The sequence below is a fragment of the Diaphorina citri genome, unplaced genomic scaffold (genome assembly GCF_000475195.1).
Source record: "Diaphorina citri unplaced genomic scaffold, Diaci psyllid genome assembly version 1.1 scaffold1312, whole genome shotgun sequence".
NCBI lineage: Eukaryota > Metazoa > Arthropoda > Insecta > Hemiptera > Psyllidae > Diaphorina > Diaphorina citri.
In genome coordinates, this window is record NW_007378741.1 from 9,680 (window position 1) to 33,177 (window position 23,498).

At 37.9% G+C, this 23,498-nt stretch overlaps 1 protein-coding gene across 1 annotated transcript; it reads left to right on the top strand.

The window, feature by feature from the left end:
- Positions 1–81: 81 nt before the first annotated feature.
- On the top strand, positions 82–23,402 carry LOC103515285 (myosin-IIIb-like). The gene is made up of 12 exons (XM_026828028.1): positions 82–112; positions 267–538; positions 3,233–3,512; positions 3,690–4,016; positions 4,275–4,296; positions 4,982–5,084; positions 5,689–5,913; positions 6,401–6,593; positions 7,145–7,497; positions 16,754–16,913; positions 17,039–17,159; positions 22,964–23,402. The coding sequence occupies exons 1-12, from the start codon at positions 82–84 to the stop codon at positions 23,082–23,084; spliced, it is 2,208 nt and encodes a 735-aa protein (XP_026683829.1). The 3' UTR covers positions 23,085–23,402.
- Positions 23,403–23,498: the final 96 nt, after the last annotated feature.

A 23,498-nucleotide genomic window follows, 5' to 3' on the forward strand; every position in this document is an offset into this window, starting at 1 on the left:
CATGTCTTAATTGATTATACAGCAATATTTAGTAACATTATTTCATTATGGTACCCACAGACAGAACGAAGTGGAATTTTAATGAAGATACCAAATAAGATCCCAGATAACCGCCACTTTTAATTAAGGTCCCAATAAATAACAGTGATTTTATGATTAGCCTACATTTACATACGTACAGGGTAATCTTTTCTATAAAATCCTTTGAACCATTTTCTCGTGCAAAAACTCCAATCTGCAATGTTCCCAACGTTCTTTTTCCACAGGTATCAACTGCAACTCCTCTCGGTTCGGCAAATTTCTCGAACTATCCATGACCAAATCCGGTAAGGTGGTTGGCGCCAAAGTCTCCATCTATTTGTTAGAACAGTCGCGTATTGTACAGCAGGCAGAGAACGAGCGCAACTTTCACGTGTTCTACTACCTGTATGATGGTCTGGAGTTTAGTCATCGGCTAGAGGAGTTTCATTTGAGCGATGTGCTGAGAAAACAGCACCGCTTCCTCACGGGAGATAAACAGGATCTGATTACCAAACAGGTGAGGGGGAAGCAAAACCATGTGCTAATAATTACATGTGTGCGCATATTCATTTTGATCCTGCTGCTGCTGAATAGAGTGGAGGATTATTGAGGGCCCTGCGCTGATCAACAAATAGTACAATAATATTATTGTATTGTGTCAGTATAACAATATTGTTTACATCTCACACAAAGAGAGAGTTTTGATGTGCAGAAACCTCCAAAGTTATTACCACTTACCGAGGTAACTCCAGGCAACATGCGCTTAGAACAAACATTAGAACGCCAGAACGGTTTACAATGGTACATACCTACCTAGGTACAATTTTCAATGATGTAAAAACCAACAAGCAACCAAAAAAAGGTAGGTAATAAGAACCGTGGGATTTCAAGTCACGCTTCGAGTATAGAAGTGACTAAATCAAGGTCTCACAGATCATGCAATTCTTTTATTAGAATATTTTGCTATCAATTTTTCTATGGCCATCTGGTATGAGGTAGAATCATAAACCTCGTTTCAGCAACTTGGTAAGTGGTAGGTGGTAATGAAATAATGAGAGATTAAAAGAATCGAAGTCTTTGTAAACGTAGACACCAACCATGATTAAAAGCTAGAACTGTTAGAAGTCCTTCTTAACCCAAGCTCTCAGGGAATTCAGAATTTTTTGTACGGTACGCAGACTGCCCGGCGCGGCGTCCCTGAACCAGTTGGTTTCGGCTAACATCAACAAACCAACAAATAAATTCGCTTGTTTCCTCCAGAAAGCTTGATTTTTGACGTAGCTCGTAGTTATTACAAGTACCTAATATAACATTAGTTTTGATGTTAATGTGTTCTCTTGTAAATGACCTCCCTCGACTAGTCTACTCGATAGCACAATAAAAACTGAGCCATATGTGCTCGCCTCGTAATCGGGAGTCTGCGGGTTCAAATACCAACAAACGTATGTATGGAATTTTATCTCCATCTATGGAGAAGTTGGTCAAATAGGCACACATAGCTCTCAACCACTGTACAACCGAGAAAATACCGTCTTTCTTGTCCTGATGACTGATTCGGATGAACGCAATAATAGATAAAATATCTAAAGTTGTAATTCGTAGCTCATTGCTCCCATATAGGCGGAAAAACATTAGATTTAATTGGTTTTCTTTTGTTCCTAATACCTGTAATTACGTAATACCTACCTACCTATTTCCATTAAACATTTTCTCCAGGGTGGGAATAAAAATTAAAATCTATTGTAGGTAGGTAGGTACTAACCAACTAAATGTGCTACTGAAATAGTGTTATAGTGCCTATATGTATATCGGAACATGTTTATCTGTTTATAGTCCTACTCTGTATATGAAAATTTCCCAAGGAACCTGAAAGTAGAGATAGCTACCTACATAATAACAATTTAACATGTGTAGTACTAGTAAGTATAAAATAGGTAAAGTAATAGGTAGTAAGTCATGTAAGGATGTAAGTCAGGATGAGTAAGTACATATTGTTGGTGGGCATGTAGTATTACCACTTGTGCTCATCAGACTGGTTTCCTGGGAGGTTTTCAACTTACCACATGTTTCGAGTTGACGTTGTATAACAGAATAGGCACATATAGAGCTCTCAACCACTGTGCAACCGAGAAAATATACTGTCTTTCCAGTCCTGATGGCTGATTCGGATGAACACAATAATAGATAAAATATCTAAAGTTGTAATTCGTAGCTCATTGCTCCCATATAGGCGGAAAAACAACACATTTAATTGGTTTTCTTTTGTTCCTAATACCTGTAATTACGTAATACATACCTACCTATTTCAATTAAACATTTTCTCCAGGGTGGGAATAAAAATTAAAATCCATTGTAGGTAGGTACTAACTACTAACCAACTAAATGTGCTCCTGAAATATGTACCTATATGTATATCGGAACATGTTTATCTGTTTATAGTCCTACTCTGTATATGAAAATTTCCCAAGGAAACTGAAAGTAGAGATAGCTACCTACATAATAACAATTTGACATGTGTAGTAAGTATAAAATAGGTAAAATAATAGGTAGTAAGTCATGTAAGGATGTAAGTCAGGATGAGTAAGTACATATTGTTGGTGGGCATGTAGTATTACCACTTGTGCTCATCACTTCTTCTGTTGAATATTAATGAACTGCGTCCAAAAATTTGAGTCATAATTATTTACTCTTTTCCTTGTCTGAATTTAGTCAAATGAAATATCTACCTAATTCTGCTATAACAGGACTTGAAGTTAGTTTTAATTTTGACACGATTGCTTCACAAGACATTAAAAGAAACTAATCGCATATTACGTATACCTTCCCGTAAGATGCAAAAAATCGGGTAGGTACGAAATTTGAAAGTAGGTAATACACTTTAACAGCTTTACCAAACGAATGTTTACATTCTGATTCTGATCGGTAGATCGTTCAAACGTTAAGTTCAATAACTTGATTTCTAACTACCTTTCTATCAGGAAAAAATATTTCTACCCATTACATGCCGGGAGGTTTTTGAAATTTTAATTATCACTAGAAATTCCACCGCAGAAAGAAGAATTATCGCTGATATTCTACCGCAGAAGGAAGAATTACCTAATTGGTAGATAATAACAATTACCTTGGTCTGAAGAAATTTGTTGAAATCACTCTCAAAAGGTACGTAATCCTTTGATTCTCAGAGAAAATACTTTAATTCTCACACAAAATCCTTTATTTCTCACACAAAATCCTAATTCTCACAATAAATCCCTTCTTTACACAGGTACGTAAGGAACTGCAAGCTGAAATCCGTTTGCAACGGCAAAACGGACGATCGTTCAGACAGGCAGACGTGACGACAAAGCACGGCAAACTCAAGTCAGAACGGAAAGCCAAGCCAATCAAAATGTACGTGGACGATTTGGCAGCACTGGACATTCTGACGGAGGACAAAATCATCGAACAGCTACAGAAGCGATATGAGATGCAACATATTTATACCTACATCGGTGAGTTTTTTGGTAATTCGTTCATCAGGAGTGTTTATTAGTGTATCAAGTGACCCACGGATACTCCTGTGCTCAAAATGAGGTTTACATCCAGGTCTTTTTCAAGGTAAAATTTTCCAGAGGAAGGGTTGCTCCGCAAATCTTCACCCAAACGTGCATACCTTACTGCCATTTCAGGTGATATACTCCTAGCGTTAAACCCGTTCACTCCCCTGGGCCTGTACTCGTTAGCAGAACAGAAACGCTACAGTGGCTGCATCAAGTCTGCCAATCCTCCGCATATCTACGCCATAGCGGATTCTACCTATCAAGCTTTACTTCATCAGAACGTCAGTCAGAGTATCATCATCAGCGGAGAGTCTGGGGCGGGTAAAACCGAATCCGGGAATCTCCTGCTCAAGCAACTTGTGTACCTGGGGAAGTCGTTTTGTACAAATGGGAATCTGGAGAATCGGATTCTCCTCATGAATCCACTGATGGAGGCGTTTGGTAACGCTCAGACTGGTGAGTTATATGACAGATTGGGGTTGAGTGGATTGGAACACACCACATGCCTTTAGGCACACTCCGTTTGTCAAGGGTCTAGTTTAATTTGAATATCCTTGACATTTGTTTCAACATCAATCTTAATGCAAAATCTCCTCTAATTGTCTTCTTCAACATGTCTTAATTGATTATACAGCAATATTTAGTAACATTATTTCATTATGGTTTACGTTTGGATCAATTTAATTTGAATATCCTTGACATTTGTTTCAACAGCATTGCCCAAGCCGCGTAATAAGTAGCTGGAATCTTAATGCAAAATCTCCTCTAATTGTCTTCTTCAACATGTCTTAATTGATTATACAGCAATATTTGGTAACATTATTTCATTATGGTAGCCACAGACAGAACGAAGTGGAATTTTAATGAAGATACCAAATAAGATCCCAGATAACCGCCACTTTCAATTAAGGTCCCAAATAACAGTAATTTTATGATTAGCCTACATTTACATAGGTACAGGGTAATCTTTTCTATAAAATCCTTTGAACCATTTTCTCGTGCAAAAACTCCAATCTGCAATGTTCCCAACGTTCTTTTTCCAGAAGATTTTTAGCCACAATACGGTATGCTTCCAAGAAGAACGGTCTCCACTGATTCCTTCTAGGTTGATCTCTCTCATGTCTGTGGGTCTCCACATCAGTCTCCGAGCTGACTAGAATCACTCCTCTGATTATACAAAACTTTGGCACTTTGTTTTAAACTACCCAAATTACCTACCTACTCTTGAAAAGATGTGGACTAATATTGGACGTTCTTTCAGGAAATACCCAGGAAGGTCCAGGAAAATTAAAATTTCATCAAATTTTCTTGAAGTTTTTCCCAGCAAAAATTTCCAAAGTTCAAAAGCTTAAAGGAAGTATTTTTGTGTAGCAGGAATATATGAGTAATAGAACTAACAGAAATTGTTTGTTGTTATCCAGGTATTTCTTCCTGGTATTTAACTTCAACGAGCGGGTGGCTGTGACGCGCAACGGGCATAAAGGAAACATTGGGAGATCTTTTGGGCGGGCTGCATTTTCAAGGGTGCTTGATATGACAAAAGGTAGATGGTTAAACTATGCTCCTGGACAAAATTAGCGCACACCCTAAACTTTTCAGGTTTACTTGACCCCTGGTGACCGAAGGGGGTTAATATTGGTACACTCCTCTGATTATACAAAACTTTGGTACTTTGTTTTAAACTACCCAAATTACCTACCTACTCTTGAAAAGATGTGGACTAATATTGGACGTTCTTTCAGGAAACACCCAGGAAGGTCCAGGAAAATTAAAATTTCATCAAATTTTCTTGAAGTTTTTCCCAGCAAAAATTTCCAAAGTTCAAAAGCTTAAAGGTGAACCTATGTTGTCGAGGTAGTGTGGACGGCTGGACAGTTCAGTCGACATCGATCGACGGGCGGTCGACTATGTGTGGACACACCCTTAGACTGAATTGAAAGAATTCCTTTCATAGGAAAAATCTCTATACCTTTAAGACCTCCTGAAGGAACACAAAAAATCTATGAAACTTCCGGGTTTCATCAGCTCGGAAGTCGGAAGACTTATAGGCATGTATGTACCTACAGAGAGAACTAGACACCCACATAACAAGCTAACTAAACTCGAACCTTCAACCCTTTGATTACAGGCGCTCACGCATCTCCATCGCAACCACTGCATGCATCGAGATATCAAGGGCCACAACATTCTCCTTACTGAGGAGGCAGATGTCAAATTGGTAGACTTCGGAGTGTCTTCACATCTATGTGCTACTCTGGGCAAGAGGAACACTTCAGTTGGAACTCCGTACTGGATGGCACCAGAGGTAGGATTAGATTCCGGAGATTTTGCGTTCAAGGAAACCAACCCGGAGGTGCTAGGTTCGAGTCCTGGATGGAGGGATATTTTCAAACCGAATTTGTACGTTTCCGGAAGGAACGGGTGTGAAGTATCAAAACGGTGCCAAGGTACAACAGTCTTTTTTGGCATGGTTGAGTATTTGCTTGGGGGTGAAATTCCCCAGAGTTGGAGCGTTTAATATAATTTTCCTTTGATTCTCTGTTTCCGATCCCATTTGACCCAAGATCTCATATGAATTATGAATCTCTCCTTGGCTAACCTTTGGATATGAACTACTCTATACTATTCGCCTGGCAGGACCTCTTAAAACGTCTAGAACAGTGATTCCCAAACTGGGGTCCGCGGCTTCCGAGGGGGCCGTGAAGGACTTCAAGACCCCCGGGAAGATCACATAAAAAACAGTAAAGGGGCCTCGGAGTGTTCACAATTAAAAAAGGGGCCGCGTAGAAACAAGTTTGGGGACCGTTGGTCTAAATAGTAATGTCTCGTGTTGATTTCAGCATAACATCAACAAATTCAACGAACTCCGCAGTGCTTTCGAACTAGTAGGCTTCAAACCACAAGAGGTCAACTCCGTGTACAGGATCCTGGCGGCCATCTTGCATTTGGGTGACGTCCAGTTTGGTGAATTGATAACGGATGATAACACGGATAACAGAAGTCACATTATGGACCTGGCGCCACTTATTCGAGGTAAAACGATTTGACACCTTTGACAGAGTTGAATTTAACTTATTGCAGCATGGAGGTTGGAACCCTCCCTTATATTTGGACTCTCAATGTAAAATCAGAGAGGGGATTTTGGGTACTTGTTCAGAAGTCACGTCAATGGAAAATGGCTACAAAATCTGTCACAAATGAGTAGTGACCAGTGTTATTATAGGGTTAGGTTGAACACAAAAGTGAGCTTTCTTTTTCCTTGTCATGGCTTCTGAATAATGACCACTTTTTGCGGCATGGAGGTTGAAACCCTCCCTTACTCTGTTATACTCGTATTCTTACTCTAAATGGAAAATCAAGGAATAGGCTCTAGACGTGATTCTGAAGAACTGCAACGTGAAAGTTTGGAGGTATAGGCCCAAGACCTCGTATTTTATTTCCTTTCTTTTTTTTTCGCTTTATTTAAAGTGGCAGGATTCTCCTTAAGAAGCCCTTCCACCCAACTTAGCACCACTGGTTTTAACAAATAAGGTCAGATTTTTTTTTTTTCAATAACCACTAGGTATCTTGTCTTTTCCTTCCAGTGTCCAATCTCCTAGACATCGACATCACGGAGACTATCGATTGTCTCACCGCGAACTCAGTGGTCACTCGGGGCGAAATCATCACTCGTCACAACAGCAGAAATGAGGCCACGGCCACACGGGACGCTCTGGCCAAAGCCCTGTACACACGATTGTGCGACTACCTCGTCCACGGTATCAACACGCTCCTAGGGTCCGCTCACACGAGCGACAACAATCTAGTCATTGCCCTGTTGGACATATTCGGGTTCGAAAACTTCCCGCACAACTCGTTCGAGCAATTGTGCATTAACATTGCCAACGAGCAGTTGCAATATTATTTCAATCAGCACGTGTTTACCTGGGAGCAACAGGTGGGTAACATTTCTGTCAGTAAGACATTAGCTGAAAAACCATGAAACTCTATTTACCTATGTTAATATAGGCCGGGCGGCGCTTCAAACTCTTGACGTTCGCACGCCTCCGCACACTTGATTTCACCAAAGAAGAAACAATAATTGACCGAACGAAATGCGATCTAAGTTTTGCACTTAGTTCTTCCGATCATGACCACATGTCTTTTTTTATGAAATCCAGATCAACACGAGATATCATTACATTGTTTGTCTCATTCAGCTTCACATTAACATGAATATTGTTTATCCCATAGGAATATGACCTAACGATGACGTTTCAAATATTCTATGAACAGTATAGAATGTTATACTTCGAACATTCGACCAGATTCAATGACGTGAAAGTTGAATTTTCTGCACAAACTGAACCTACCTGATAACTGGTAGTAACTCCGTATACCTTTACCTACTATCAATAATCAAAAAACGACCTTTCACACTGCACTGTCTGGTCGTTTAGATTACCTATATTTATAACTGTCATTTTTGATCATGGTTTTAATTTCGAATGTCTATAGAACTGCACTGGGTTTGGTAGAATTTACTATAATTTAGGATATAGGTTACATAAAGTATAGGACACCTAATTCTTCAGTTTCATTGTCCAATCTTATCATGAACCACAAAAGCTTCTTAACAACAACTTCAAGCTTCTTTCTTTAACAACTGCGTACCAAAACTCGGTCCCATTTCCCATCGGCTGGATACCTACTGCCAGAACAAAGTTGCTTCCATTCTCCATTGTCAACCTGAGAAGTCAAACTCTAATGCTATGATGGATGAGCTACACATTGTCCTCTGGGACAGCTTAGCCAATTCCTCAGGCCATTCTCATATCTAAGCCAGTGACACCATTTCTTTCCTTTCCCACACTCTTTGTTGAGAGGGAATGCGAATAAAAATGTAAACAAGACGAATATGAACGCGATGTGAGGATCAGGTTCGCGTTGGATGCAAAATGTGAACGGCTTGTCATGGAGAGGATACTGATGGAGTTTTGCAAATTTCTCGTGAATACTCCTAACTAACCCATACGTTTGTATATTTACTCTGCACTCTCTATAGTTCTCCAATCCAATAAAATTTACCCGTGATGGTATTTATCGTGAATAACTAACCCGGATAGTCTTTGAGCATGATTAAGGGTAACTTGCTAATTAAACTCACAAGATTGAAAACAGCCGATGATCACTACCTATGTAATGTAAAACCTACAATTTGCAATAGGAATTGTTTGGGGGACGACAACCGAGGGACCTGTTGGTATATTTATAGCTAGATGTGGCCTAGTGACCTACTTCCACCGTAATCCCTAAATGCTATACCTACGTCACTTGTCATGGAGAGGATACTGATGGAGTTTTGAAAATTTCCCGTGAATACTCCTAACTAACCCATACGTTTGTAAATTTACTCTGCACTCTCTATAGTTCTCCAATCCAATAAGTTTTACCCGTGATGGTATTTATCGTGAATAACTAACCCGGATAGTCTTCGAGCATGATTAGGGGTAACTTGCTAATTAAACTCACAAGATTGAAATTGAAAACAGCCGATGATCACTACCTATATGTAATGTAAAATCCACAATTTGCAATAGGAATTGTTTGGGGGACGACAACCGAGGGACCTGTTGGTATATATTTATAGCTAGATGTGACCTAGTTACCTACTTCCACCGTAATCCCTAAATGCTATACCTATACGTCATTGTCATAAAAGTGTATATTAGGAGGATTTCTCGTCTCGTGTCCACAGTATTCCATCGTATGGCTTCATCAGGCACTCAAACGCTTATTCACAGATTGGCGCAAAGTCCGGACAGGGTTTTCACAAATGTTCGGCAAAAACTACCACACCATTCAGATATGTACGCAAGTACGTACACTGGCGTATATCCCATTACCGTAGCCCCGAACAGACATTTTGCGACCCCTAAATGTGGGACACCTTGCGGGAAGGCCCCCAAAAATCATATACGTCACAGTGCGAACATTTTACTTAAAGTAAAATATGACTACCAACTCAGTCAACGTGTTAACAAAAGTCTCCTGGTTCAGATGACTCTGATAAACTCCATGTACATATCCAGTAACAGTTCTTAATCGCTTACCAAGTGATAGTTCATGGGTTCGAGTTTGCTCAGACGCTAGACGTCTGAGTTTCAAGAAAGTGATCCATTGTATCTTATTTCTAATCTCAACTCTTTTCCTTTCTCCTCCTCCTCCTCCTCCCCTCCGATCTCGAGAAATTTTTCTTATCGCAATACAGTCTATATTCAATGTCCTACAATCCTATATCCTCTGTTGAGTATAATACCATTGAAATATTAATTGAATAAAATTTCCATAGAAGTGATTAGAAAAGCACGCCAGTGGCTTGAGTATCGATATTACAATACACATAGGTAGATAGATTCCTAGCTAGATATCCACTCATAACCTAGATATTAGATATTGATAACATCTGGATCCAGACATTGCAAATAATAACAATGACGTGTTTTATATTCTTTATCAACATGAGTGGCGTAGTGGAAACTATTGCTGAAACCAATAGATCTCAGGCACTTATTAAGGTGCAACCACAGCGCAGGGGGTCTCGTGAATTTAGGAGCCCCACGCGGGAAGATTTGGGGCCCCCAAATGTTGTAATATAGCTGACGTGCAGTTTTCACCTAAACACCTAAAAAATGAAGATTTACAAAACATTTCTTCTTCTTTCACGACCTCTATCTAGATTCCATTCAAAATTTCCACCCAAATGTATATCTTAAATAGCTGATCTTCGTGATACAAATCTATTTACCTACCTACTCGTATGTACCTACATTTTTACACTACCGCGATTAGCACTGATGTTGAAGATAACACAGTCTGTTATCCTCCCTTCTCAATTCTCACGATGCTAAACGATCCAGTAAAGATCGAGATCTTCAAAAATAATTATTAATATTTTATCTCAAAGAGGTTAAATAGTCCTCGAATGAGTTTTGATTCAAGATAAGAGATGTGGCCAATTACTGCCGTGGATCAACCGACGCAATTATATGGAATTCCACTCTATTAAGATCGCAGGAATCATAGGCCATGGGAACTTGGATCTCGAGACCATAAAGCAGCCGATGATCACTACCTATGTAATGTAAAACCTACAATTTTCAATAGGAATTGTTTGGGGGACAACAACCGAGGGACCTGTTGGTATATTTATAGCTAGATGTGGCCTAGTGACCTACTTCCACCGTAATCCCTAAATGCTATACCTACGTCTCATTGTCATAAAAGTGTATATTAGGAGGATTTCTCGTCTCGTGTCCACAGTATTCCATCGTATGGCTTCATCAAGTATACGAGTAGTTTGAATGACATTCGTTTGCCACTTAGGAGGATATAGAAGAAAGCCAGCTGTTCCGAGAACGAACCTTATAAGATAAAGTTCGCCCCGGGCGGGAATCGAATCAGCGACTTAGCGCTAACAAGGAAGAACTTTTACCGAAGGTTCCTGAGCAAATTCACGCATTACGTGCCTATGCGACTCATGAGAACTATATCACGGAGATGTGATACAAATCATTGTGTACCACGCACTTGAAATCTCATTAGGAGGATTTCTCGTCTCGTGTCCACAGTATTCCTTCATATGGCTTCATCAAGTATACGAGTAGTTTGAATGACATTCGTTTGCCACTTAGGAGGATAGAAGGCCGAACATGTCAATGATGCTCTTACTTTTCGCTTGACGGAGACTTTGACACAGGCTATCTGGCCAGATTTTGATAGAGGGAATTCGAAAGCGGAAACGCAAACAACAAAGGTCCTATCAAAGAGGGAAATAGAAGAAAGCCAGCCGTTCCGAGAACGAACCTTATAAGATAAAGTTCGCCCCGGGCGGGAATCGAATTCGCGACCTAGCGCTAACAAGGAAGTACTTTTACCGAGGTTCCTGAGCAGATTCACGCATTACGTGCCTATGCGACTCATGAGAACTATATCACGGAGATGTGATACAAATCATTGTGTACCACGCACTTGAAATCTCATATCACAACTCACTTTCCTTTCTTGCGATTCTTTTGTCATGTCAAATCTCAGAGACGGAAAGTAAATAGATCGTGTTATCGCTGAAAAAACTATTCTTTTAATCTCTTGAATTTTGATTCAAGTTTTGATAACTTGAATTGTTTTGTTTGTCGCTAAAGTCCAACTTCTTCTGTTTCTGTACAATCTACATACGAATACCTACAGGTAGATACCTAAATCCCAAGGAAGTCCATTCCATGTTAAAATCCCAAGCAAATACATTAAATAACACAAGTAGGTAATGTAAGTACCTATCTGCCTGGCATATGTACTTCTTTTAAAGACAAAATGATGAAGGTATCTACAAAAGATTACCCACCACAATAACAATACCTAAGTACCAAATTAGCTATACAGAATTCCTGAATTTCCTGACATGAACAAACGCGGAAACGCGATCAACAACTTTGAAGATAGCGTAATTGAGAAACGGAAAAAGTGCTACTGCGGCCAAAAGCCAAACGCTACTGCGCTGGGAATTAAAGAAGGTAGGTAGGTAGGTAATTAGGCTAAAAAAGAAAGTTAGAGAAACAGGTAATATAAGGCAGGTAAATAATACCTAGTAGGGCTTTCACGTAGGGATAGGGCTATTAGAATAATTTTCCCTTAATTTGTCATGTCTGTAATTATTTAAGTTTGTCAGTCACACTATTACAGATTTTTTGAAAAGAATTCATTGACAATGTAGGTACCTACATGAAAATCATTTTTCATATTTTTATTTTTTCAACCATAAACTATAAAATTATGAAAAAAGTAACTATGGCTATCCATAAAATATTTTTAAATGATAATGTAAAAGTTGATCACTTAGTCAAAGTAGGTAAGTGGATACCTACACCTACCTACTTAAGTCCTAAATTTTCTATTTGAGAAATCCACTAACACATTATACATTCCAGAATTCCAGACTTTTTACAATTTACAATCTTCGGTTCGAGTTCCTTGCCGAGATTGATCAGGTACCATACTCACTTCAAACACTTCTTTATTGAGGTCGTAAATCCTTTCGTTAAATTACTTTTACCTATAAAGTTCGCCCCGGGCGGGAATCGAATTCGCAACCTAGCGCTAACAAGGAAGTACTTTTACCGAGGTTCCTGAGCAAATTCACGCATTACGTGCCTCTATGCGACTCATGAGAACTATATCACGGAGATGTGATACAAATCATTGTACCACGCACTTGAAATCTCATATCACAACTCACTTTCCTTTCTTGCGATTCTTTTGTCATGTCAAATCTCAGAGACGGAAAGTAAATACCTGTACAATCTACATACGAGTACCTACAGGTAGATATCTAAATCCCAAGGAAGTCCATTCCATTTTAAAATCCCAAGCAAATACATTAAATAACACACGTAGGTAATGTAAGTACCTATCTGCCTGGCATATGTACTTATTTTAAAGACAAAATGATGAAGGTATCTACAAAAGATTACCCACCACAATAACAATACCTACCAAATTAGCTATACAGAATTCCTGAATTTCCTGACATTAACAAACGCGGAAACGCGATCAACAACTTTGAAGATAGCGTAATTGAGAAACGTAAAAAGTGCTACTGCGGCCAAAAACCAAACGCTACTGCGCTGGGAATTAAAGAAGGTAGGTAGGTAATTAGGCTAAAAAAGAAAGTTAGGGAAACAGGTAATATAATATAAGGCTGGTAAATAATACCTAGATGCTTTCACGTAGGGATAGGGCTATTAGAATTTTCCCTTAACGCTACTCGATTAATGCTCGCATATTGTCATGTCTGTAATTATTTAAGTTTGTCAATAATATAAGGCAGGTAAATAATACCTAGATGCTTTCACGTAGGGATAGGGCTATTAGAATTTTCCCTTAACGCTACTCTAATGCTCGCATATTGTCATGTCTGTAATTATTTAAGTTTGTCAGTGATACTATTACAGATTTTTTGAAAAGAATTCATTGAATGTAAAAGTTGATCACTTAGTCAAAGTAGGTAAGTGGATACCCACTTAAGTCCTAAATTTTCTATTTGAGAAATCCACTAACACATAAAACATTCCAGAATTCCAGACTTTTTACAATTTACAATCTTCGGTTCGAGATTCCTTGCCGAGATTGATCAGGTACCATACTCACTTCAAACACTTCTTTATTGAGGTCGTAAATCCTTTCGTTAAATTACTTTTACCTAGTTTTAATTTCGAAAATAAATACTGTCACGGGTAAAATTTATTGGATTGGAGAACTGCAAAGTGCAGAGTTTTAGAGAGACTCTTGACCGCTAGGATAATCTTTACGATAAGCCGTCAGCCGTCAATTTCTTCGCTTTCATTTGATGGTTTTGCTTTTGAACATGTGGAACTCTTTGAAATGTCAGTAGAAGTAGAAATATAGTGCTAGTATGTACTTCGTCAGTAAGCGGTTGAGTGATTTTTGCAATCTACAAATCTACATGAATCATATGATTTGTAAGATATCGAGAAAAGGCCGCCATTGTGAAAGAAGTCACAGTTCTTAATCGCTTACCAAGTGATAGTTCATGGGTTCGAGTTTGCTCAGACGCTAGACGTCTGAGTTTCAAGAAAGTGATCCATTACTTTTACCTAGTTTTAATTTCGAAAATAAATACTGTCACGGGTAAAATTTATTGGATTGGAGAACTGCAAAGTGCAGAGTTTTAGAGAGACTCTTGACCGCTAGGATAATCTTTACGATAAGCCGTCAATTTCTTCGCTTTCATTTGATGGTTTTGCTTTTGATCATGTGGAACTCTTTGAAATGTCAGTAGAAGTAGAGATATAGTGCTAGTATGTACTTCAGTAGATAAGCGGTTGAGTGATTTCTGCAATCTACAAATCTACATGAATCATATGATTTGTAAGATATCGAGAAAAGGCCGCCATTGTGAAAGAAGTCACAGTTCTTAATCGGCCGTCAATTTCTTCGCTTTCATTTGATGGTTTTGCTTTTGAACATGTGGAACTTTTTGAAATGTCAGTAGAAGTAGAGATATAGTGCTAGTATGTACTTCAGTAAGCGGTTGAGTGATTTCTGCAATCTACAAATCTACATGAATCATATGATTTGTAAGATATTGAGAAAAGGCCGCAATAGATCAGTTGCGCTTACTTGTGTGATGTTTCAAAGTCATAGAGCAGGAAAAATGAGGACTAACGGAATTTTTCTTTTTCTTCTAGCAGCGCAGGGGGTCTCGTGAATTTAGGAGCCCCACGCGGGAAGATTTGGGGCCCCCAAATGTTGTAATATAGCTAACGTGCAGTTTTCACCTAAATACCTAAAAAATGAAGATTTACAAAACATTTCTTCTTCTTTCACGACCTCTATATAGATTCCATTCAAAATTTCCATCCAAATGTACATCTTTCGTTATATCTTAAATGGCTGATCTTCGTGATACAAATCTATTTACCTACCTACTCGTATGTACATTTTTACACTACCGCGATTAGCACTGATGTTGAAGATAACACAGTCTGTTATCCTCCCTTCTCAATTCTCACGATGCTAAACGATCCAGTAAAGATCGAGATCTTCAAAAATAATTATTAATATTTTATCTCAAAGAGGTTAAATAGTCCTCGAATGAGTTTTGATTCAAGATAAGAGATATGGCCAATTACTGCCGTGGATCAAGCGACGCAATTATATGGAATTCCACTCTATTAAGATCGGAGGAATCATAGGCCATGGGAACTTGGATCTCGAGACCATAAAAACTGTGATTCAGTGATTAGCGCTAACTGTTGACTATAAAAGTTCTGTGGCCAATTACTGCCGTGGATCAACCGACGCAATTATATGGAATTCCACTCTATTAAGATCGCAGGAATCATAGGCCATGGGAACTTGGATCTCGAGACCATAAAAACTGTGATTCAGTGATTAGCGCTAACTGTTGACTATAAAAGTTCTCTGTTTACTGAGCAGCTGAGCACATGATAATTACCTTGGCTATAATGGCAGTGATGAGCAGTGGTACGCTCACACCTTGTAAATCATATAGCCATTAGGATTTGCTACCAAGCTGTTAAGTTTAATAGCAGCTTGTCTGGTTTACTTAGATATTCCAGATTGCTCTCAGAGACACCACAAGTTTGGTTCCTTAGCATAGATCCAAACGCATCCCTCAATTATCTTAAATACATACTATCTGTCCAAACATGGTCGACCGGCCGTCGATCCACGAGATGAACCTATGTTGTCGAGGTAGTGTGGACGGCTGGACGGTTCAGTCGACATCGATCGACGTCAATCGATGTCGAGATGTCGATCGACGGGCGGTCGACTATGTGTGGGCACACCCTTAGACTGAATTGAAAGAATTCCTTTCATAAGAAAAATCTCTTTACCTTTAAGACCTCCTGAAGGAACACAAAAAATCTATGAAAGTTCCGGGTTTCATCAGTTCGGAAGTCGGAAGAGTTAAAGGCATGTATGTACCTACAGAGAGAACTAGACACCCACATAACAAGCTAACTAAACTCGAACCCTCAACCCTTTGATTACAGGCGCTCACGCATCTCCATCGCAACCACTGCATGCATCGAGATATCAAGGGCCACAACATTCTCCTCACTGACTAATCGCGGATATTGCGAACAAATTTGGATATGTTATCATCACAGACAGGGATCAGGAACAGAGAACCTTCCAACCTGAAAGCAGAAGAGAGAATGAGCTCTTTCCAAAAATCTAGGTACGAAGAAACCTCCCCTTGACCCCCTACATTTTCTCCTCACCCCCTACTTTAATTTTTGGTAGTAGGGGGTCAAGGGGAGATTTCTTTATACCTAGATTTTTGTCAGAGCTCATTCTCTCTTCTGATTTCAGATTGGAAGGTTCTATTCCTCATCTCTCTCTCCCTGTGATATCTCCAAATATTTCAACATGGTTTTTGAACAAGATTTCCCATTAGAGTATGACCAAGGAGTCTATCCTATGTAACTTTTCACGAGAAATCGATTGGTGTACATCTAAGGTCTCTATGAATGACGATTAACAAGTTATGCTCTTGCAACTGACCAAAGTTCAACCATTTTAAATGTTTTGAGAAAAACCATCAATAATTTTCGACTGACTTTTAGGGCTACTTTATTCACACCATCGTGTTATCTCCTCTCCTACAGGACAAAAGTGATAGCAGCACGGTAGGTCTGGCCTCTCAGTCCAGATCTCAACAGACGGCCGCCACCTACTTCCGCTATTCTCTCATGGAACTTTTGCAACGCATCGTGTCTGGGACACCTCAGTTTGTACGCTGTATCAAACCCAATGAACTCGGGATACCCAATTCGTTCGATCGGTGTAAAGTCATCAAGCAGCTCCGATATACGGGCGTTCTGGCTTGCAACGCATCGTGTCTGGGACACCTCAGTTTGTGCGCTGTATCAAACCCAATGAACTCGGGATACCCAATTCGTTCGATCGGTGTAAAGTCATCAAGCAGCTCCGATATACGGGCGTTCTGGAAACGATTCGAATCCGACAGAACGGATTCTCTCATCGGATTCTCTTCACAGATTTCCTCAAAAGGTAAAGAACGGATTCCCCCCCCCTTTCTTTTTCTTCTATTTTTCTTTTTCAGATTCTCTCGCTGAAATTGCTCAGACTACTTCCAGTCATGTAGATACCTACCGAAGTTTTTTTAGCCACAATACGGTATGCTTCCAAGAAGAGCGGTCTCCACTGATTCCTTCTAGGTTGATCTCTCTCATGTCTGTGGGTCTCCACATCAGTCTCCGAGCTGACTAGAATCACTCCTCTGTTATCCCAAAGCAGATTCACTCACCTGAACAGGTATGTCCCTGAGACCCTAAGCTTTACAATATTTCAAGGATAAGTATAAATAAGCACTTTTTCAGATTCTCTCGCTGAAATTGTTCAGACTACTTCCAGGGTCATGTAGATACCGAAGTTTTTTTTAGCCACAATACGGTTTGCTTCCAAGAAGAACGGTCTCCACTGATTCCTTCTAGGTTGATCTCTCTCATGTCTGTGGGTCTCCACATCAGTCTCCGAGCTGACTAATCAACATTTTGACTTGACTAGGATTTCTGATAATCTGATTTCATTTTAATTTTAATTTTTAATCCGTCGTGGTAAAAATCAACCGTATCTGAAAAAATACGTATCAACGCGGCGTAAACGCACAGTGCTTATCAAAACTTGTAAACGGTTCTTAAAAAAAATAAATAAAAAAATCAACATTTTGACTTGACTAGGATTTCTGATAATCTGATTTCATTTTAATTTTAATTTTTAATCCGTCGTGGTAAAGGGCAAAGAATCAAGTTGATTAGGTAGTTGGTAGTTGGGTTTTGGGTATATCATAATTCCTTGTCTCTTTTAAATAATCTGTCCGTTTAGCTCAAGCGAGTCAGCGTTGCAAGCTCACCTGTTTATATTGTTCCATTTGATTTCCTTGAGTAGACCACTTTGATTTTCATGGTAAGTACATACCTACATTACCTACCTATCAGAACTAACAAAAGTCAGGCCCAGTCACACATTTCAGATTCCAAAAGGAGGACAGGTAGTTAGTTGGTGCAAAGTCCCACATTTGTGCATGTAGGTACTACAACATCAGTAAAATTGCCAATCTGTATGATTGCCATCAAAGAAAGGTTTCATGAGAGAAGGATGACAGGATAGGAGAATGCCAGCCAATTCGAGAACAAAAATTATTTGAGAAGGATAAAGTTTGTCCTGGATGGTTATCAAACCTATTATCTAACACTTACCAGACAGACATGCTATCTTCTAACAAAAAGAGGCTGTCCTTTCCAGTCAATGCAATTAATTTTGATTTTTTATTATTTATTTATTATTATTTTTTTTTTTTTCTTGTAGTCTCAGCCGGCTAAACAACTCTTGAGCCATTCCTCAGTGAGCTCTTCCAATTCTCTCACCTCATACACCCTAGTGAGATCAGCCTCCTGCTGTAAGGCTAGCTTGGTTCCTGCATACATGATCTGAAGAGCCATCTGAGCATCCCGAGGTGTGATGTAAATGAAAGACATGGGGTAGGACACTCTGCCATCACCATGCTCCATACGACATGAGTACACTACGTAGCGAGGCTGATGACTTGGCAATATATCGCGGAGCTCATCTAGACTTACATCCTGGAAACAATAGAGGGAAAACACTTGATAACAAAAAATAGAAAGAAGAAGAAGAAGAAGAAGAAGAAACAATAGAGGGAAAACACTTGATAACAAAAAATAGAAAGAAGAAGAAGAAGAAGAAGAAGAAGAAGAAGAAGAAGAAAAACATAGCAGTCATCCTATCCATGCTATGCAGCCCTTTCTGCCAGTAAAAATTAATGTGAAAAACATAGCAGTCATCCTATCCATGCTATGCAGCCCTTTCTGCCAGTAAAAATTAATGTGGAAGCTGGCAAATCAACAAGGCTGAACATTTTTTCCATTAAAGATGGGGTATTTAAAAATATGACTCAATCCTGCTAATGACCTAGTGATAATAAGTATGTACCTACTTAAGTACATAATATAACAAAATAAATCAATATTACATATAATGAATAAACATAGCAGTCATCCTATCCATGCTATGCAGCCCTTTCTGCCAGTAAAAATTAATGTGGAAAAAACATAGCAGTCATCCTATTCATGCTATGCAGGACCCCTTTCTGCCAGTAAAAATTAATGTCGAAGCTGGCAAATCAACAAGGCTGAACATTTTTTCCATTAAAGATGGGGTATTTAAAAATATGACTCACCACAATCCTGCTAATGACCTAGTGATAATAAGTATGTACCTACTTAAGTACATAATATAACAAAATAAATCAATATTACATATAATGAATCATACCTCCATGAGATCATCAATGCATATCCTTTGCTTCTCTCTGTCCACTTTCACTGAAAAATAGAACAAACCATGTAAGTATTAACTAAATGGGTACTTACAGTACAGTGAACTGGAAAATCCATTTAATTTAACAAAGCTCAATAGGTAATTGTAAAGCTTGGTTAGATAGCTTGTAACTACCAATGTGACTGGTAGGAGGATTTGAAAAATGATTTGATAGGAATAAGTATTGCATATTTTTCATTTCTTTCTGTGCTTAGTTTCAATTATGTCAGTACAGGACTACAGGTACATGAAAAAAAAAAGTGAAGTGCAGCTTCAAAATATACTAGAGTATTATTTCTACAATCTTTTTATACTTACAAATAAGGGCAGCATTTGACTGAGCTTTTCTAAATCTGAACTTTTTCAAAGCTTCTTTGACATCATCATCAATATCACAAACCTTGACTGGCTGAGACTACAAGAAAAAAAAAAAAATAATAATAAATAAATAATAAAAAATCAAAACTAAGGCTTATGATCACTGAATCCTCTGTGCCTGAAAGGAATGGTGTACTCTACAGGGATGTGGAGTATATTTAAGTTTTTACTGCTGCAATTCCTCTAAATAGATCTTATTTGTAGCTGGTGAACTACAACACCAGACCTTTTAGGAATTGAACCTGTGAGAGATCACTGAATCCTCTGTGCCTGAAAGGAATGGTGTACTCTACAGGGATGTGGAGTATATTTGAGTTTTTACTGCTGCAATTCCTCTAAATAGATCTTATTTGTAGCTGGTGAACTACAACACCAGACCTTTTAGGAATTGAACCTGTGAGATTACAGCATTACAGTGACTACTCTTCTAGCTTACTCTCAGGTCTACAGTTGAGTTCTGTGCAAGTACAGATACCTACCAGAGACTGTAGACCCAGGGATAAGTTTACCAAATTGAATCAATAATTGACCAAATATAAATAAAATATTTTCCATGTAAACTTTATTTACTATGTAAGTATGTAGCTGACCAATGATTTATGATCTTTGGCTTCAAATATTTCTACATTCCCACCTACATTCTTCTGTTTTATAAGTGGTTTTATACTGTAAAAGCTCTAAGATGATATAGTAATTTTCTTGTTTAAGTAAATTAAAATAGTTTGGTGAAAAAAGAGTAGAGTATTATTACTACAGTATTACTATTTAAATACTACTACAAGTAACATAGGTATTTTGTAAAATAATAATATCAACCTTTTAAAGAGTCTCTTTATCTGAAATTTCTTGCCATCCTGGGTTTAAATATGTCTGAAATGATTTTACTCCCAAGTACAAAATTTTATTAGTATCATGTGTTCATTTTAATATGTTAAGTTCTGTTACTGTTCAGCCTTCAGGTAATTTTCATGTGAAATATCACAGACCTATAGGAAAAAGCAATAACACACTCAAATTGAATTCTCATTTCAAGTTATGGAAAATCTCATTTGAATTAGATTTTCAAGACCTTTTCTACTATCGATATTGTTCATATTGATACCAACCTAGGTGTACAATGTACATACTTACCCATTGTCAATAGAACAGACTCATTTTAACACATGTATTCGTATTTTTACTTTCCTTATACTATATCCTATAGGAATTAATGTAATGTTGATAAGCAGATGAAATTTTCGATCGTCAGTTTTAACTTGTTCTTTTGAACCTAATAATGGCTATCATTAAGTGAAGTAAATTTCCCTTTGTTTTACTCGATATTCAATCCATACATTTGGAAATTGCAATTAGGTAAACCTACTTACCTATTCTCTTCAGATATTTTTCGCCAAATTCCTTCCAAATATTTTTTATTCCATGACCTTGTGATGTCATTCCAGTCAATATTAAATTTGTTTTTTAAAGTTTTATTATTTTTTTAGATCCCCCTAGCAATAAGACAGTTTTAGTAGTTATTTATTTTAGAGGGTTTTCTTTAGAGTTATGCAAAATCAACAGTATCTACATAACGTAAAAATTTAGGCTGTTTTTAGAGTCTCAAAAATTCCAAGTGGGTATTTAAGTACCGACCTTAAAATTTACACCTCTTTAAAATGGTCACTTGATCAGTTTAGATTAGCTGAACCATACTTTCAGTTGAATTGAATTGATTTTGTGTCATCTAAAGATTTTGGCTCCTTCATATTTTTGTACGTTTATAATTGTCCAATATTTCGATATTTATTTTTCAATTTCATTTATTATTATTATTTTAGATACAGTAATTACAGTAAGCTGGATCATCATGTCTATCCCCCTGTTGCTTCAAAAGACAATGATTCCACCTCTCAAGAGTTAGTACATTATTGTACCTTGTTGTTTTTATTGCCCTATTTTTCTAACGAGGGAAAAGGGGAGTGGACAGTGATACTCCAGCAATTCACCTTACATTACATAGATCTGTATGGTCACTGTCCATCTATATTTTATATTTATAATCATTTCATAGAGTTTACAAAAGTATTTTGTAAGGATTAAAAATATATAAGTATTTATTCATTTTATATCCAGACATAAAATCTTTTATTTATGTATATTTTAATTGATCACTTTTCTTCTATTAACAAACCCCTATCTTCGTGCAAACCTGGGAAAAAATGTGGTACAAAGAAAGATGAGTTTGATTGTTTTAATTTGTGTGAACACTTTCAACTCTGAAAATAATTATACAGCTTTATTGGAATGTAAAATTACAATAATCGTCTAAGATCTAAATTTCTAGAGAACTATTAAATTCGAAACATTTCAGAAAAATCGTCTTTCCCAGCGGACAGCAAGGTCGCGGTATGCTTGACCGCTGGCTTTGGTGTGGAAAACTAAACATTTGAAACAACAAAATCAACAAATTATCACTACTTAATTATATCTTCCTAGTATTTACATTTCTACACGCTAAATAGGGTGTCCTATATGTTGTTGACATTGTTGAAGCACCCTAATAAAAAACGAAAAAATAATACTTAAAATACTGTTTAGACAGTTTAGACCATAATGTCGCCTTTTTTGAGACATATAACGGAGATAACAATAATGATTTCTTTGGTAAAATTTATTATTTTATGTTCAACTTTTTCCTGCTCTATGACTTTGAAACACCCAAGTAAGCGCAACTGATCTATTGAACATTGTTAAACAGTACTCGAACATCAGCTGCCTATTCTACGTCACGAGTATATTTTCAATCGGGCTTTCTTTTATCCTGTCCTCCTCTCTTCGATTTCAGCACGATAAAACCTCCCTAAAGCCAGCCACTTATTATCAAGTATACCTGACACCTGATGAGCACACACACTATCAGGTAGAACTGAATCTATCAGATACACTTGACACCTGATCAGGTCTACCTGATAGGAGTGATAGTGAATGGCTGGCCTAATTCCCTCCATCATACCTTATGAGGGGAAACATTTTATTTACCTACATTCCTACACGTAAAATCTCCTTTAACATTCCGAACCATTATCCCATGTTTCCAGATCAAGTACCAACTCCACCGAGTTCCTAGGCCCGTATAATTTCCGACAACTGTTGAGGCCTACCCAACATCCACCCACGGAATCTCTACGTCGCATCGCTCGACCATCTCCTGTCAGTTGAATTAGATGTACAAATATGGCAAATAGATAAATAAATACAATAGAAGTTGACAGGATCAGTTGAATCAAACAACTGACTTAAATGCATAAAGGTGTGTCCAAACATAGTCGATCGACGGCCGTCGACCAAGTGTGGAAACACCTTAAGATCAATTGAATTGAATTTTAATCAGATTGTGGTTTTCTTGTCTATTAAATTTAGCTGTGCAATATTTTATTTTTAAGTGGACTTTATATTGAACATAAAATAATAAATTTTACCAAAGAAATCATTATTGTTATCTCCGTTATATGTCTCAAAAAAGGCGACATTATGGTCTAAACAGTATTTTAAGTATTATTTTTTCGTTTTTTATTAGGGTGCTTCAACAATGTCAACAACATATAGGACACCCTATTTAGCGGTAGTTGATTG

Coding starts and splice junctions, on each gene's coding strand:
- LOC103515285 (XM_026828028.1), top strand. CDS start 82: ATGAAGATACCAAATAAGATCCCAGATAACC. Junction 113..266: donor AAATAAGATCCCAGATAACC/GCCACTTTTAAT, acceptor CTTTTTCCACAG/GTATCAACTGCAACTCCTCT. Junction 6,594..7,144: donor CCTGGCGCCACTTATTCGAG/GTAAAACGATTT, acceptor TTTTCCTTCCAG/TGTCCAATCTCCTAGACATC.